Genomic DNA, 19,710 nt, shown 5'->3' with positions numbered 1-19,710 from the left:
AGAGAGAGAGAGAGAGAGAGATGCCGCATAACTAATCTAGCAGCAAATGGAAGGGAAGTGGAAGAGGAGGGGAAAGGGTGTGTGATTTACAGTTGTTCGAGAACTATGACGGCCCTACCGATTCCCGATCTTCATCTTCATAATACTCGTATCTTCTTTCACAACATGCTAATGTGAATACCGCCGAAGGTTGGGCAATGCGTCATTGCTGAACCAATACTAGACTGATTATTAAAAAAATAACCACATCCAATGATGTTAATCTAAGGCACTTTTCAAGACTGATGAGACCTGACAACCTTTATTTTGTACGTAAGAAAAAATATTTTAAGCTCATGTTGACATAAAAAAAAATAAACCTCAAGTCAGTAAACAAGTCTAAACTGTTGACTGCTAACACAAGACAAACAAATTCAAGGCCTTGAATGGTTACAGGAAGAAATGAAATATTGCACAGCCGCCCAACTTCCTACGAATTCCAAAGAACCTTGTGTACAGACAGGAGAGGATCGGTAACTTATGCACGAGGCCAAACACCATCCTAAAGAGATCAACATCCCCGGTGCCGGACTGGAGGTCTGCAGAGGTGGTAGTGATCCAGAGAATCATTTTTGCCAAATTTGGCCACAGTCTGGGCCAAACCAGTACTGCCTGTCTCGGAGGAGGACAAAAACCCTGGCTAGCTCCTGGCGGCAATCCGGAGTGACAGGTAAGGAAGGATGCCATCGACGTGTTAAATAAAAAGGTGTTTAGCTTTATATATGTAAGTTTCTTTCTAGCAAAACAGGCAGCATCTAGCAAATATTGTGGCAAGCAAGACTGAAGGTAGATGACATGGATAACTTTCCATATTTCAAGGAAAGATCACAACTCTCCGTACTTCATGGATAAATCACTTCTTACAAGACAACTTTTCAGCCATTTGTTCATTTATGCCATTCGAATTATAAGTTGAAGTTGAATCATAAAAAATGAAAAATATATCACATAATGACGTAGCCCGACACGTATCTTGAGAAACCTACCGAACCACAGGATCCATCCAGTGTCATCAGTAAACCTTGCATGCAGAATTGCTGTTAAACTGTACAAGCTCCAACACCTTAACTGTCAAGTAACGCAATAACATTACAATCACGACCAAACTGTTACTAGACTGTTTAAACTAAATTTAGAAAAAAAATAGTCCCTGAAGATTCTCGGATATCTAACAAGTGCCGACCACTGATTTGAGATATTAAAAAAATGTTTACCATCCCTGACTCTGGTATTTAAAACTGTTCACCAGCAATGCTTCTTGGATATCCAAAACAATGATGACCATCGAAGCTGCTTCTAACTAAAGATAGAATACAGAATATAGGCCAAAGGCCAAGCGCTGGAACCTATGAAGTCATTCAGCGCTGAAACAGAAATTGCAGTAAAAAAGGGCCGAAAGGTATAACAGGAGGGAAAATCTCGGTTTCTCTAGTTCCTCGTTGGACGGGTCGGTTTAGTTCTCGGTTAGCATTCTGCTGGGCCCGAGTTCGAGTCTCCAGCCGGCCAATGAAGAAATAAGAGGAATTTACTTCTGGTGATAGAAATTAATTTCTCGGTATATTGTGGTTCGGATTCCACAATAAGCTGTAGGTCCCGTTGCAAGGTAACAATTGGTTCTTAGCCACGTAAAATAAGTCTAATCCTTCGGGCCAGCCTTAGGAGAGCTGTCTGGTTAAACTAAGGTATACTTAACTTTTTCGCAGTTTCACTTAATTGTTAGGCGAGGGTGGACAGTAAGATGGAAGTATGAGAACACGAACGGAGGTACTGTAAAAGGAATGAAAAGGGTTGCAGCTAGGGGACACTGCAAGAAACCTTAAGTAATGCCTACAGTGCACCTCATGCACTATCCCCCTACGGGGCTTATATGTAAGGAACTACTGATCCCCTATGCTTTATACAAAAAATGTGAACCATCAGTGCTTTATGGGTATGTGGAGATTTCAACCAACAATGCTTCTTTAGTATTGACAAACAGTCACCCCACATGTTTTTATTGTATCTTAAAAAACTGTTGACTAACTACGCTTGCCATCTAAAAAAAAGTTGAGCACCATACTTTACATAAAAATTGTTGACCACCAATGTTTTCTGAATATTTAAAAAGAATCTTTCTAGTTAACTGACTTCGGATGCCTCTTTCACATTAAAAATTGTTGGCCACTGGCACGTCGTGGATTTAAAAAAAAAATTGACCACTATTTATTGGATATTATGATGTTTCGTTGATATCTCAAAATTGCTGATTACCTGTCCGCCTCTTTGATACGTAAAAATGTTACCACCAAAACTGCTTGTGTATCTAGAAAATTTTTACTACAGGTGCTTCTGTTATCTAAAACTGTTCTCCACTGTTGCGTTTTGGACATCTAAAACTGTTGGCCACAAATGTTTCTTACACTACGGTTTATTGACGTCATTAAGAAGTCCGATCGAACACTTACATACACTGTAAACAATATTCTTGCAGCACAAACATAATCCATAAAGGCAAATACTGTTAATATAAGATACCCATTACAAAAAAAATCTGTAGTTATCAATCTGCATGTTTATAAAGTTCAAATTTATAACAGCCAAGCACAAAAGAAAACCTTTTTGACATCTTAAAAAATGTTCAGGGTAACGACCTACTGGCCCCTGCTCAGCGTACTGAACCACTCACTAACAATGACAAAATGCATCTTTAATAATCTGTCCAAATTAAAAAGAAGATTATCTCTGCTGTTTGATAGGAAATACTTGAAATGGTAAAACTTGTTACCTCAACAAAAACTGGCAAACTCACTCACACAATGCATTTGGCCCACACAAACAGACGGTAAGAAATCCTCCATTATAAAAGGTCAAGAAAACATATGCTAGCGAGCGCGAATGAATACTGACAGAAAACTACTGGATTACAACGGAAAAGTAGTTATCAGATAGGTAATAACCTGATTACGTACTACAAAGAATCTCTCTCTCTCTCTCTCTCTCTCTCGAGAGAGAGAGAGAGAGAGAGAGAGAGCAACCACACCTCATACGTGACGAAACGAACTGGATGTGGCTGTGCGTTCAGGGGGGACAAATGACCTTGTGCGAGTCCTCTTTCACGAGGCATGTTTACGGACTGGTAAAAACCGCTGTTCCTAAGGGGGAATTTCTTGGGGAAAAAAAATCTGACTCATCATGGCAGAAGGCATTTTTCTTCCTAACCAAAGTACTTTTTTTCTCGAATACTGAACTACGATTCCAACCAGACACCAGTAGAATCTAGTACGGCTAGTTAGAGTATATCTGCCCAGACATCCATCGGATACTAAACATAATTTACCAAAAAATTAGCGTCCATAATGCATCAAATGTTTTTAAAGCAAAATATGAATCTACGAACACTTAACAGGATGAAAAGACTCAATTGAATAAGTTTTAAAGCATTCATGTTCACAGTACATCATCGTACGCGTAGGTTCCTATCACCTTTCACAAACCAGCTTTAATGTGCTTCGGGCTAGCATCACTAACCAAGGTTGTGCCTGCCCTCAAAAACTAGAAATCATATCCGTCATTTAAGACTGTCTACTGTACAAGACCATGTATTAGAATTAGGCTACTGGGCAAAGATATGCCATTTACCATAACTGGATTTAACTAGCATTCCTGAATGAAATACTGTACAGCATATGCAATGTACACCATACATTAAAACTTCACAAGAATTTCTTGGTGAAAGTTCTCCAAGGATACAAACTTGTTTGATGAAATGGCCTACGCAACGCAGTTTTCATCCGACCACTGACCCCCAAGTTTGACCTTGACCTCAGCTTTGTTATTGGAGTAAGAATGTTATATATGACGTATATCACACACCACTTAAGTCATAACCGCTGACATCTTAGTATGGCCCTGACCACTGTACATTAGTTTTGTGTAAATCTTACCTAATTTGGTCTTATATGACCTCTGACCTCTTAAATTTGACCATGACCCTTGGATCATGACAATGTGTTGAATTACCATCACCCATAGCTGAAATATTCCAAATGCAGGCATTTAAAGGGATTAAAATCGCGATAAAAAAAGTGGACTGAAAGCCATAATATGAAGGCCGGGAAAAGAGGTTAATTACTAATGTTCTCGCGAAGGTAAATTGAGCGCATAATAAAAGCAAGACAAAATACTAAAAACATCTCTGCATGACGAAAAACAAAAGTCGATTCGGATCGATAACGCAGCTCGTCGGAACAATTCTCATAAGGCTTCATTACAGGTAACAATATCCCATGAACATGCTGTAATATAATGTATCTAATGTATTCTATGCCATTAGCCTTCAGAAGTGAGTGAGAGAGAGAGAGAGATAGAGAGAGAGAGAGAGAGAGAGAGAGAGAGAGAAAGAGAGAGAGAATTTTTTTCGTTCTCGGGTCCTGAAATGTCAAATATCTCTGAATTTCTCACCGGTCACCTTGATAGCATTTCATGTTTACGGATGGAAGGCTTTTACAAACCAGTTAATCTCTACCACTGCCGAACAACTACACTTTCCTTACTATTAAAATTACTTATTACATTGTCAATGAATAAATCAATCAATAAACGCAGAAGCTGTGCCAAAGTATCCGTTAGTCAAACCATATCTGTGAACATCAGCTATGACCCATGCTGGAATGCCGTCTGTTGGGACAAGGCTTCTATCTTCCTATATTAGGAGAGGCAAGGCTACCGTCCAGGTAACAACTTTTGGTAGTTGATTCCAGTAGTTATGGATATTTAGTTTTATGTATTACCACCATGATTCCAAATCGTACTCTTGGTATCAGTATAAAAATGTTGGACCAATAAAAATTATGCCTTTTCACATTAACCCAACTGATAATGTTGAACTATCAAGACTGCTTTCCAAAGCATATTGTTAATGGGGACAAACCCGACTAACGATGCAAACACGTGCAATACTGATAATACACAACGCTTACACCTGGGTACAAGAGCAACCGATGTAAATAAAGCCGCCTTAGAATGTAGCACACTAAAAATCAGACTACAGTCTTTTCAGCGATGGAATCCCTTACCAGTAAACCAAATTAACCTATCCTTGCAGTAAGGTAAAGTTGAAATGACGGACTATGAATATGGTCACTTAATGGTTCAGGGCCGAAAAATCCGGAAGCAAAGCCGAGTGGCAACTACTCCAGATCCCCGTGCAAAAATTAGGACACTCGCCCCATTAGCCTACGCCCACTATCAACTGACCTAGAACATCTTAGCTTTGTTGCTAAACGAAAATAGGCGCATCAAAGGGGAACGTGAGTTTAGGAGCGTATTTCATGAACCTAAACCGTAGGAGGAATAGTGTCCTCTTGGTAAGAGTTACCCGACTTACAGTTTGACTAGGAATTTTTCAAATCTCCACTGCATTTTACTCTCACATAACCTGTCAACAAAATTGTGGAACCTCACATTTACGATTGGATAGTTATCCTAGTCTTCCACGTTCTTTTAGAGGCCTTCCTATTGGCCCCCACATCAGTATCTGGCCGCGTTAGGGCGGGGTTATCTACACTACCATATTTTTACCTGGTATTTCAAAGGGGGCGAGAAATCCACGACAGGCCTTGCACTGTAATTTTTATATCGGTCAGATCACGGTTGCAGTTCCGCTAGACTGGAGAGTAGATTCTATAGGATATTCCTTTTTTCTTGGAAAATAAAAATGTACGCATATTGCATTCCTTCTTGGGGGAATGAACATGAGACTGCAAGTCTGTGATCATAGTTGCCTACTTAATCAGATATTTAATATTATGGTTTGGTTACGCCATAGTCTGTTGCATAAAGAATTCCAGAAACCGGAGGGGCGGTCGTCTTTTAGTGTTTGAAGAGTAGCGCCGCTTGCGAGTTCACAGGTGATATAACAGAATACCTAGAAGCTCCTTTCAAGTCGCCATTTATCCTTTATATGATTGGGCGCCAAGCACAGCCAGTGAACTTTTTGGGTGAAAAATAATTTTTTGATGTAAAAAGTACCAGCAATATCAAAATTCTATTTCAATGGTAAAGACTTGTGATGAAAGGAACAATTGCAATGTAAAACAAAGGTACCATCCAAATAACTATCTGCTCAAGAACCCCCACAAGTTTGTACGTGGTGACTTCCAATGGCTTTTACAACTAAGTCGAAGCCTCGTGAATAAACAAAACAAATGAAACCTTAATGCAGCTTTAACGTTTCATATTTTTCAATTAATCTCAGTTCGAATAAAAAATACATGTACGTGCCAAAATACTATCTTAACACAACTGAGGAAGTACGGTACTCTGCAGATCAGCCCACGTTCTCTACAACCAGAGAGAGAGAGAGAGAGAGAGAGAGAGAGAGAGAGAGAGAGAGAGAGAGAGAGAGACTAACGCCTGATTGGTTTTATGAGATAACCTTTGAGATCATCGGGGAAGTCAGCCCTTAACTATACAATACCGAAAATTATGAAAACCTTAAAAGAGATTAGACCGTTCAACGACCACTATTGAAGAGGGCCGTATATAAATTAAGACGCAGCGCAGGTACGTCAACGTTACCCTTTTTAACTGATCTAAGATACAATTACACGTTTCCAAATTAACTTTCTTTCAATTCAGCAAACCGCTTCGCCTCCTAATAGGGGCTACCAAATAATTAGAAAAATTCGGGTATACCTCTTCACGGCCAACTGGATATAAAACCCAGTTCAATTTTCTTCAAGTTTATCATCTGAAGGAAAAAATCAGGCGCAACTTCACATGGTTAGAGGCGTATAATAAAAAACGCCTGCGAGGACCCAGCTCATACTCCTCAGCTGTGACTCCACTTCTGGGTATTTCTAGCTGCATTTCCAAGTCTTCGGCTGATCTGTTCCTTTTATTACAACTTGAGAGACGCTCCGTCTAGACAATATTAAACAACGACAATACAAAAAAAGCCTACCTAACCTACTATTTACAGACAACACGATGAACGAGGTTGCAGTTGTGCATTTTCAATCTAATTACAAAACCCATCTCGCAATGACATTTCACGATATAAGCACCAATTAAGATTGTAGGCTTTCATCGATATTCAGTTAAATAACAGCACTGGTAATAAAGAAAAACTCAAGGTTTCAACAGCAAGGTACATTCGTTTGCGGTTGAGATCTTCACTTTACAGTTACAGTAACATTCGATACTCAAGCGACCGTTATTCACAGCATTCTACTTCATCTCGTACCACTCTGAAGAAGAATAGCTTGCCATTATATATATATACATATATATATATATATACATATATATATATATAATATATATATACATATATATATATATATATATATAATATATATATATATATATTATATAATATATATATATGTATATATATTATATATATTATATACATAGTATATATGTATATAATATATAGTTATATGTATATATATACAGTATATATATATATTACATACATATATATATATACATATATATATATATATATATATATATATATATATATATATATATATATATATACATATATATACACATACACACACGTACATATATGTGCAAAGCAAAAGTTCTCAGAACCATGCCGCTGATTGAAAAACATTTTTTTCATTCAAATCATGGACTACTGCAAGAGACAATCGGTAGTTGTATGTCTGCAGAAAGTAAGAAAACTATCATCGCTACTTTGATATTCATCAATATTTCAACGAACCGCCACTAGGTACGGGTATTGTGTACAAGAAAAATGGCAAAAGGGAACGAAATTTATTTCCTGAAAGCAATACAATACGTTGCTGATAATGTGATCGAATGCAACAAAAAGAGACACACCAGTAATATGACCTCTTCAGAGAAGCGGCTGAAGGCATGCGAACAGAATTACCTGAATTATGAGGCCACACTATACCAGACCAAGAAGTCCTGGGCAATAGTCCAACTGCCCAACCCTATAGTAACTGTAAAAAGTAGCATTTAGGGGACCCGCCTTCATCGTTGGCCCTCAGGTTTTCATGTTTCTAAGTGAATACTCTGAAGCAAATAGATAGGGAACCTCGACAAACTTGACAAACTACTCTGACAAGGTTTGTATGTTGTTTACATTACTAGGAGGCATTTTGACTGTATCCATAATATTGGTTTGTTGAAAAATTGTGCCAATGTCCAACGGCTTCCTATATGGTTTCTTTGATAAAACCTCAGCAAACTACTGTAGGTGCGAATATATTCATTCGTAACGTGTATGCAAAAGAATGTATATAGCTCTGTACTATCAAGCTTTCACATTCCAATACAGTGCCACTAACTGCGCCTAAATGCTGAAGTAGTCAACACATTCCTGTTAACTGATATGAACTAAAAACCAAACTCGCCTAAACTCTTGATATTAACGTATCCCATCTCCTGTGATAAACCCAGAATAGGAACAATGAAATATAAAAAAAATTAAAAATTCAAAAGCTAAAAACCAAATTATCAAAAGCAAGAGTGAAAAAATAAAATCAATTCTTAAAAAGTAAGAAATAAACGTCAAATCGACCAATTTGTGCTGCAGTGCAACTACGACATTTTTTAATATCTTTCTTCAGTCCACAACTACACAGTTACCAGCTCCTCATGAAGCAGATTATGGGAATGAAATACTGTTTGGTTAATATACAAATGCTACTGAAATATGGTATTTAATACAGTATGTCCGGAGGTTGTGAAATTTTGACAGGGAGAAAATTTTAAGTTACGCTTACACCCACGATTGAAACAAATATTTTTTTACAGAAATAACTTCAAACTCCTCCAGGAAAAGGCCACGCACCCCCATTTGGGGACACCATCCCATCAACCTCATTTGCATTAATCCTATGACCTCCGGCGCCGACACTACCACCGCCAGGTGTCTGTCAAACCAGTTCAGTAACCTGATAGCGATCCCTGCTTGCAATAAAAGAAAAGTCCTCTTGAACCACGTACCTATGTCTACACTGTAGTTACAACAAAGCACATTCCGCAATGAATAACAGCCATTACACATCTATTACCTATATATATATATATATATATATATATATATATATATATATATATATATATATGTGTGTGTGTGTGTGTGTATGACGGAATCGTACCTACGTCACCTTTCTTCTCTCCTTCACTCAATCTCGTTTTTCCCGACCCCCTTTAGTGGTTTTATTCCCTCGGTCCTAACTTTCTATACCCACCACCACTCCTTGCCAATTCCATGACTCACCTTTTATATTCACATTCGAATTCTTCTGCCTCAGTCTCAAGCGCATCCCCTTTTTAGCCACTTGGCATTCTATTCCCACTTCTTAATCACCAAACTTTGTCTTAATCATCCGCATTACGACCTATCTGCATCTATTCTCACTTCTACTTTAACCACAATGATCAGATATAAGTACAGCCACTCTTCTAGCCAATGGACCCATACGTATTCTAAGATGTGCATATTTTAAATTTATAAAAATGCTAGGGAAGAATTCTTGCCCTTCTTATTGAGTGGCTTAACAGGGTCTGTCAGGTGAGTCTAGATGAGGGAGGTTTCAATGGAATACACGAGGATTAAGAAAAAGATGGACGACAGGACAGTCTGGGTACGAGTTTATAGGTGGTCAAAACTTTTTACAAGATGTTTGTGTGAAAAGCAGGCAAGTTATGCATTGTAATTCCATTGCTGTTTGGTATCTCTGATGATAGTCGAGTTCAGAAGTCCACATCAGACCTCTAAGCCTATTCAACACCTTCCTACACTTACAAGGTTGCCAAAGGACAAAGACCTGTGCTGGCACATAGCCGCCAAAATCTAAACCAACCAGACACCATAGATGTTTAATATCTTTGTAAAGATAGACGCAGTAAGTCAGAGAAGGAACTACAGAGCAGGTGAAAATTTGGGACAAATGTGTTGAATGGTTGATCTTTGCAGGTATTGCAATCATAATTTGGGACAGTGAAAAATTGCAAGGACTAGGTTTTCAAGGAAGAAAGCCGAGTGAATATAAGAAGAGCACGGCTACAAGATATGAGAGCATATGGAAACTAGAATACTGGAGCGATGATTTTGGACGTGGATGATATTGGCAAACTACAAGAACGAGTGAAGGTTTAAAAGTAATTGTAAGAGCAAATAGTTGCGTGATGTAAGACTTAAGTTATGAAAGTAAATGGAAACCTGGAATATAAAGCAATGAATTTTAATACTCAGGACAACAGTGAAAGCAGTTGATCCACAAGTATCAGATGGGATGAGAGAAAAGTCAAGTCACAGAATAAGTGTGTGCAAGAATTCGAAGTTACTGCTCCAGGAAGCCAAGGTGGAAACGTATGTACAAGGGGTTGAGAGGTATGCTTTATGTGAATGAAATAGAATACAGAAAAGGACAAAGTCCTTGAGATGAACAGAATACATGACGCAATTATTAGTGATAAAAAGGTGAACGGGTGAAAGGATAGATTAATGTACTGTAGGGATGGTTTGGTCATGAGGAAAGCATGAGAGGCAGATGCCCTAGAAAATACTGGTATATATTAAAAAAAAATCTGATATTCCATGCAAGATGAAGTAAAGGGTCCAGTGTTAGGATAGGCCTCTTCATTTGAAGCGGTTTCCGTTTTAGTTTTCTGCACTGGAGGTTCACCTGTGGTCAAGCAGTGAAAAGGGTGAATGACCTTTTTATTTTTATATACATATATACATTACAGATTACAGTACAAGAAACTACAAATAATTGACAGATTTACATAATACATACATACACATACACACACACACACACACACATATATATATATATATATATATATATATATATATATATATATATATATATATATATATATAGCTTAATGATAAATAAATAATTTGCCAAGACCAGGAAGAACATTCTTTATTGTACAAGCTTTCGAGGTATAAAACCTCATCATCAGGCTGAAAAAACCGACAAGGATGAGAATCAATAAAATTACAATAACATGAATTGTCATAATAAATCTTCAGCAAAAATACTAACGAAATATATAAAATGAACAAGTAAATACAAACTAAAAGGGTGAGACGTAAAATAACGAAAAATTAAAAACACAAACATAAAAATATGAAAATAAAACTAAAGTGAAATGTAAACAAACTCCACTCACAAAGTAAAATATCTAACGACCTAATTGAGTACCTACTATGAAATTACACGATAGCTAGTTGAATACCAGACGAGTTGTTGTTCAATTCCGGCTTCATCTTTTTAATAGTCAGCGACTCTGAGATTAAAGGTCAGTCTATTTGAACAAAAAGACAGTACCCGAAAATCCAGGTCAGTGAAAGGATGGTCCTGTGCTAAACTGTGTTCTCTAATGGCAGAAAAGGGTGGTTTGGAAAGGGGAAACCTAGTTCTAATAGAAAGACCTCTGTGTTCCAAAATTCTGTGTCTGAGCCAACGGAACTAGATCCACGTATCATAGACCACACTGCGAACAAGTGAGCAAGTAAACGACACAGGAATTAAGGTCCACAGGCAGAGTAGGCTTCTCTCTCAAAAGTGATCCTATTGTAAAACGATTACAGAAAACAAACCGGAAACTGATTTGAGGGAAACAATGCTTAAGTATTTCTTGTAACTTTTTTCGGACCATATAGCTACTATGACCAAGGTAAGGCAATTTAATGTACTTTACATCTTTACTAGCAGTACTGTACACCGGTCTGGGACAAAACTTTCCATTTAAAAATTTTTCAGAACTTTGTAAAATACAAAAATGGGATATGAGTTTTCAGAAATAATTCTGGAGAAAAACCATATCTTGATGAAATAAATTAAAATCACAACAAACATTGTAGGCTCTATTAATCAAAGTGCGTATTGAGTTCATCTTATACAACTTTGGCGAAAAACTGAGGTAATTCAATCCCAAGCCAGTTAAAAGTACTTATCCTATAAACAGAGGTCTCAAATTTGCCACTATTTCTGTATACCTGTACATCTAAAAATGACAACTTATTATCCTGTTCCGTCTCACAAGTAAAAGAAATGTTAGGGTGACGAGAATTAAAATATTCAAAAAACAAATCAACATGTGATAATTCCTTAAACACAAGGAAAGTATCATCTACATACCTACGGTAATACAAAGGTTTGAAAGCACTAGGGCATTCAGACATCCAAATCCTTTCACAATAACCCATGAAGCAATCCGCATATACAGGTCCAAGGGAATTACCCATAGCTACTCCATCTATTTGATTATACAATTTACCATCAAAAGTAAAAATGCCATTAGCAATTGCTAAATGTAATAATTTTTGCAAGTCTATTTTATTAAGTCCAAACACTGATAAATGGTTTTCACATATATATTAAGAATAATGTCGGTTGTTCCTTTTAATGGGATATTGGTGAAAAGAGAGGTTACATCGAAACTAGCCATTACATCATCTTGGTTAAAATTGAAAGAGCATAATTCTTTAACAAATTTGGAAGAATTAGATATGTTAAATTCACCTTAAGTTAGAGGGTTTAAAACTGGAACCAAAAACTTAGACAGGTTATAACTAAAAGTACCAATTGAGGAAATAATAGGTCTTAAAGGGTTTCCTATTTTATGTACCTTAGGCAAACCGTACAAACTTTAGGTGAATTTAACATATCTAATTCTTCCAAATTTGTTAAAGAATTATGCTCTTTCAATTTTAACCAAGAAGTTGTAATGGCTAGTTTCGATGTAACCTCTCTTTTCACCAATATCCCATTAAAAGAAACAACCGACATTATTCTTAATAATATATGTGAAAACCATTTATCAGTGTTTGGACTTAATAAAATAGACTTGCAAAAATTATTACATTTAGCAACTGCTGATGGCATTTTTACTTTTGATGGTAAATTGTATAATCAAATAGATGGAGTAGCTATGGGTAACTTCCTTGGACCTGTATATGCGGATTGCTTCATGGGTTATTGTGAAAGGATTTGGATGTCTGAATGCCCTAGTGCTTTCAAACCTTTGTATTACTGTAGGTATGTAGATGATACTTTCCTTGTGTTTAAGGAATTATCACATGTTGATTTGTTTTTTGAATATTTTAATTCTCGTCACCCTAACATTTCTTTTTACTTGTGAGACGGAACAGGATAATAAGTTGTCATTTTTAGATGTACAGGTATACAGAAATAGTGGCAAAATTTGAGACCTCTGTTTATAGGAAAAGTACTTTTACTGGCTTAGGATTGAATTACCTCAGTTTTTCATGCCAAAGTTGTATAAGATGAACTCAATACGCACTTTGATTAATAGAGCCTACAATGTTTGTTGTGATTTTATTTCATCAAGATATGGTTTTCCTCCAGAATTATTTTTCTGAAAACTCATCCCATTTTTGTATTTTACAAAGTTCTGAAAAAAATTTTAAATGAAAAGTTTTGTCCCAGACCGGTGTACAGTACTGCTAATAAAGATGTAAAGTACATTAAATTGCCTTACCTTGATCATAGTAGCTATATGGTCCGAAAAAAGTTACAAGAAATACTTAAGCATTGTTTCCCTCAAATCAGTTTCCGGTTTGTTTTCTGTAATCGTTTTACAATAAGATCACTTTTGAGAGAGAAAAGCCTACTCTGCCTGTGGACCTTAATTCCTGTGTCGTTTACTTGTTCACTTGTTCGCAGTGTGGTCTGCGATACGTGGGATCTAGTTCCCGTTGGCTCAGACACAGAATTTTGGAACACAGAGGTCTTTCTATTAGAACTAGGTTTCCCCTTTCCAAACCACCCTATTCTGCCATTAGAGAACACAGTTTAGCACAGGACCATCCTTTCACTGACCTGGATTTTCGGGTACTGTCTTTTTGTTCAAATAGACTGGACCTTTTAATTTCAGAGTCGCTGACTATTAAAAAGATGAAGCCGGAATTGAACAACAACTCGTCTGGTATTCAACTAGCTATCATGTAATTTCATAATAGGTACTCAATTAGGTCGTTAAATATTTTACTTTGTGAGTGGAGTTTGTTTACATTTCACTTTAGTTTTATTTTCATATTTTTATGTTTGTGTTTTTAATTTTTCGCTATTTTACGTCTCACCCTTTTAGTTTGTATTTACTTGTTCATTTTATATATTTCGTTAGTATTTTTGCTGAAGATTTATTATGACAATTCATGTTGTAATTTTATTGATTCTCATCCTTGTCGGTTTTTTCAGCCTGATTTTGAGGTTTTATACCTCAAAAGCTTGTACAATAAAGAATGTTCTTCCTGGTCTTGGCAATATTATTTATCATTAAGCTAAGATTTCAAGTAGCTGCCCAATTACCGAGTGTGTATATATATATATATATGTATATATATATATATATATATATATATATATATATATATATATATATATATATATATATATATATATATATATATATACAGTATATATAATGATGTAGCGCCCAACATACCAGGAATTTTACCAAACTTCCTGACCCAGCGGCGAATGAACTGCTAACATTTCATTGGACTTAACCCCCTTCACCGTGAGGTATGATGGAAATGAACACATGATGTGAGTCAAATTTATTTCTGTGGAACATGTTCTCATGTGTTCATTTCCCTCATATCTCACGGTGAAGGGGTAAGTCCAATGAAATTTTAGCAATTCTTGAAATAACCATACTTGCAGACCTTATGTACAAAATTACCACTGTTCTCCATTAATTCACAAGTATTTGCCTGTGGCTATTGGAAGAAACTAGTAGCTTTTCTTTAGCTAGTGAAACACACCGCTACGATCACGCTGTAGACTGAATCTGAGTATGCAATTAAAAGGCTATTTAGAAAGGTGTTTCTTAAAATAAACAATATATACTGTATATGCCACTGTGAAGATAGATTCCTATCAGACCTTTGACGTTTTAGGTATGACCTTGTCGTGACTTGGCATATCAGCTTCTTTACTAAAGAATGGAAATCAAACATTCGGTCTCTAATCTCACAGTTCAAACGTTAAACTAACACTTGGACCTCTGATTTCACAGAATGAGCCTGACCCTTGGATCCACAACAAAATATTGAACCCTATCCATTACCCGTATGTGAGGTTTTCTGTATACTAAGTTTTGATGACTTCCTCCAGAGATGAAAATTGGAGTTTTAAAAAATTCTAACCTCAGTGGGCAGAGGAACACAGGGGCGAATAGAAACAGACCTTTCAGTAACTAGATTACCCTGGATGGGAAATGGGGAGCATTAAGAAAAAATATCCTTAACTTAATATTGCCTTCCAGCGTCTTACCTTTTGTTTACGGATATATTATAGCTCTAACGTTGGGACAGAAAATTAAAAACACTCAATTGCGACGGAACTGGAGACCAGATAATCAGTCAACTACACAGCGTACTAATGGCATCAAGGAGACAGTACTTGACGGATACGGTAACAAGGCTAAGGGACGGCAGTCAGTCTATGCACCGATTTTGAATGGCACTTCGTTCCAGAACGGGAACGAATACCACTAATTATTTTACTCCTGTGGCTGGTGCAAAAGGTGTCTCGAACATCAAAATTCAAGATTCATCTATTCGTAGTTCTTTAAAAATCTAATGTTGAAAATTCTTACAAGTTTTCTTGAGGGTTGTTTCCAAAATTCTACATTCGGGTACACTAAATACAAATTCAGGCACAGCATGATTTTGTCGATTCAGTATTACTATCTACTACTCTAACCCCCAACCGCAAAAAAAGTAAAGAACTACCACTAGAACAGAACGCGTGCCGAGTCTATTGATCCTAAGTAACTCTAAAGGCTCTGCACCATAACGACATGGGAAGGCGGGTGGGAGAGAAGTGCTTAGTAAAAAAAAAAAAAAAAAAAAAAAAAAAAAACCACACTGAAGGTGTACCTCCTTATGCACTCAAAACTAGAAACCAACGTTAGATTCTTTTCCTTAAGTTACGGGTGGGTAGCTGCCGCAAGCCAAAATATCTCATTTACCTGTTGATTCAAATGGCCTCGACGCTCCTAATCTACACAATTTTTGTAGATTAAAACTATTTTCTAATCGGTTCGTTTGAATTTATGATTTTCACTAACATACCAAAAATCGTTCGCAAGACTAAGAAGAAAACTTTTTTCTAATCTCACGACTTCCCATGCCACATTAATTCCAACAATTTGGAAAAATACTTTCTGAAAAATGGCATCTCACAAATGGTGTACTCCACCCTCTTTAAGAGACTGGATCCCACCTTAGTTGCCGGGCAAGTTGGCCATTCACATTAACCTTTTTTGAGATTTTATCAATTTGAAAATACAGTATATTTCAACGTCAGTCATGTTTGGATCGAATAAAATGAGGACTGCTTATTTAATATATTTTATACCCAGCCAAGCGCATGGACTTACTTTTAATACTCAATATTTCAGCTTGAATTGGGCCTTATTCAAAAGCAAACTTCCGTCTATCACCACTTACAGCAGCACAAAATGAAAAACAAAGCACCATTGCATAAAGGGGCTCCGAGAGGGAGAGAGAGAAATGACTCATCAACCTCACCCAACCACCACCATTCTCCTACCCACCCCACCCAACTACCGGTAGGCTGCCTACCTTGTCCACTTACATCATGTCTTGCTCGTAATATAATCCAAACTCCCGTCAGTACCACGCTTTCACACAGTCTCCTCACAAAGGGCACTTTGGTATTATACCTTTCAAACATCTTAACAGCGGAGTTTCATCTGCTCCATCAACCGGTAATCGGGAGGAAGGAATTAAATATTTTAAAATAAAAACACAAACCAAAGAAATCAAATTCCAAGCAGTTAACCATATTAACTGGCAGATATATATATATATATATATATATATATATATATATATATATATATATATATATATATATATACATATATGTATAATAAAAAAAAAAGGCCTACAGAAATCCCCTAATACAAACACCAAATTTGACCTATATATAAACTTGTTTGTGCCCAACGCATACCAGCTGCCAGACACTGAATTATCAGATTTCTCTTCCAACCGTCATTATAGTGGTGCACCACGCTTCCCGTACAAATATACTGATAACAAAAGGCGATAGTAACTAGGCCACAGACAGCTTCAAGCTAATGAATGTTAAATTTAAATTCTAGTCTCGTCAAACAACATCCGGTGTAGTAATATTCTAAATGTCCAAGAGCCTCCCGCCCCCGACTTGAAATCCTTATTGTGATAGCAACCTGTCAAATCATGCGGCAACTGCAACGGTACAACGGATTCCACTGAAACCCCCAAAGCTGTAGTTTTGATAAAACAAACTTTCTCCCGTTATAATTAGCAATAAAAATTCAGCAGTCTACGCACAGCCTACAAAGTATTTACTACACACTATATTTCAAGCTTAATGATAGTTTCTTTGGCAGGGAGCGGCTTGAACAAAATGGACAGCTTCACCAAGAAACATGCACAGGCCCGTCTTGGAAAATCTCAAGGATTCAATAACTTCCCACTTAGCTTCTGAACAATAAACATTGTTGAACTTGTAATTACCAAAGTCCTTTATTCATAAACATAGTTTTCGTTTTCGGTAAAGTCTGCGTACTTTACCACAAAGGTATTCAGAATCCAACCTTTGGCAGCAAGCACATAACCAAAGTCATTTTTGGAAAAGATCTGAACAGACAACTACATACGACTAAGCCTAGGCCTATACGAAATGACAGTGCAATCACCGATTCCCGTAGCGCCCGATTTTATAGACAATCCTGAACAGTAATGTTACGCTAGGAACATTTCAAAAGCTTTCAAAAAAAGGACCAGTCATGATACAGTTTTCACAATGAAAGGGAAGTAATTCAGCCATACCTATCCGCAACAGCCATCCTGGTGACATTTTGGCGCCAAACGCGGTTAGTTAAATATAAAATATAAGCTATCACCAGGGCGACAGGTCTCTCAGGTTATACAAGGCAATACTAGTCCTCTAGATTCAAATTAATTTTCATTCAAACATCTACTTTTGGTGAAACTGGCAAAAATTACGGCAAGTGTAAAATACTGAGCTTTTCAGCTCTTGAAAACAGCTGATCCAGACATGGCAGAAACATACACGTGACTCAGCTAACGGAATAACGTTTCTTCCAAGATTCGAAAATCTAATCGCCCTACACGATTGTTCGAGAAACTGCTCTCTGCAAATAACTACAGAAATCTTACACACCTGCTGCTAATTCGGTGGGAATCGCTAATGCCAACGAAAGTATTCGTAGTCGTCATCTTTGGATCGATGAAGAAACACAACCTTACGGGTAGACTGCCGTAGCTATCACTGACACTGCGCCGCCTGGCCGTTCTTGCAGCTGGACTCGTAGTCTCGTACGTTGCCCGGGAAAAGAGGTCCTCCCCGACCTCCCGTTAAACCGAAGCGACTACGAGCCTAATAAATTCTCTCCCCAACTGAGATATATCTTTAAACAAACGCCTTAATACCACTTTGTTTTCTTATAATGTATTCATGATTTAATTTTTAAGAATAACCGGTATAACAACCGCACAAGTACACTTTATTGCCCGATATTGCGCTTTTTCCAGTGCAACCCATTGCATATCGGTTACCTCAATAAAAACTAGTGTGCATTTTTCTCAGATTGTACTCATTTGGTTGTGATTGTTATTATATTTCTATTATAAGAAACCTCAATTTGCCAAGGGCGATCGTTATTGTTTTGAAAATGGTTAGGTTTTCTTTATATTTACAGAAAATGCTTCACAGTTTCATGGGGGACAAAAATAAAAAAAATTCTTTCGTTGCTACTGTTTCATCATCGATTATTCGCTTCCAACACCGTTCTACGTAAATGGTTTCCGTAAAATTCTGCTACTCTTGTCTTTCCTGTGATTTATACCCAAATCTCCAATTATCTCCTGGGCCCCATCTCACAGTTCTCATCCAAGCAGGTCTCGTTCTTCCAATTCTTCAGGCACCCGCAGGAAAGAACAGCTGACATGGTCACGTTAATAGGCGCCAGACGTCCTGCTTTAGGCAAGACAGTCCTGTTTTCGAGCACTCTGTCCTCAGTCCTGCGCCACCTCAAGCAGGACGTTAATTCGTCCTTCTTTTTGGGGCCTGTCTAAAAAGAATTATTTAAATTACCTTACGTATACTAAAACAGTGAGAATTTAAGGCCACAATAACCATTGACTTTTTCTTGTTATAAATTTTATGTAGTCGTCGTTGGGAACACTAGGCGCGGAGACGCAGTGCACGTGTACAAGTCTAGATTAGACAAGTCAAGATATCAGTGAAGTTCTCTGGAGAAGAAGGAAATGCCTGTGAATCGTCAGAGATCTATTTCTTCTTCCTCAGCCACACTCTTAAATTGTTCTCTGACACTGTTGAAGCACTAGAAGCCAAGACATTCAGCATAACTTCAGTATTTAAGCTAGTGTCTGAACTGAAAAGCAAACTTGATAGAGGAGTAAAAGACTTTTTTTTTTTTTTGGCTTTGCAGTAAACACCAAGCTTAGCCAGCTTACACCATATGTGTCTAAGAAATGTGAAACATACGTCATTGTTTTCTATGAAAGAGGGCAGGTATGATTTCTCTGAAAACAGCTTTCACAATAAAGTGTTAAAATTGAGCCTAACGTGTCATAGCTTTTGGAGAATTCTG

General features: G+C 37.1%; 1 protein-coding gene across 1 annotated transcript in view; it reads right to left on the bottom strand.

The window, feature by feature from the left end:
- Positions 1-18,615, bottom strand: part of LOC136832473 (jupiter microtubule associated homolog 1-like) — an 82,786-nt gene extending 64,171 nt beyond the window's left edge. Inside the window, exon 1 of the mRNA XM_067093443.1 lies at positions 18,258-18,615. Coding sequence (XP_066949544.1) covers positions 18,258-18,313 — 56 coding nt within the window. The 5' untranslated portion in view covers positions 18,314-18,615. The remainder of the gene's footprint in view (positions 1-18,257) is intronic.
- Between the last annotated feature and the right edge of the window lie 1,095 nt (positions 18,616-19,710).

The sequence above is a fragment of the Macrobrachium rosenbergii genome, chromosome 4 (genome assembly GCF_040412425.1).
Source record: "Macrobrachium rosenbergii isolate ZJJX-2024 chromosome 4, ASM4041242v1, whole genome shotgun sequence".
NCBI lineage: Eukaryota > Metazoa > Arthropoda > Malacostraca > Decapoda > Palaemonidae > Macrobrachium > Macrobrachium rosenbergii.
The sequence above is the reverse complement of the archived record's forward strand: the minus strand, read 5'-3'. Positions and strand labels throughout refer to the sequence as shown.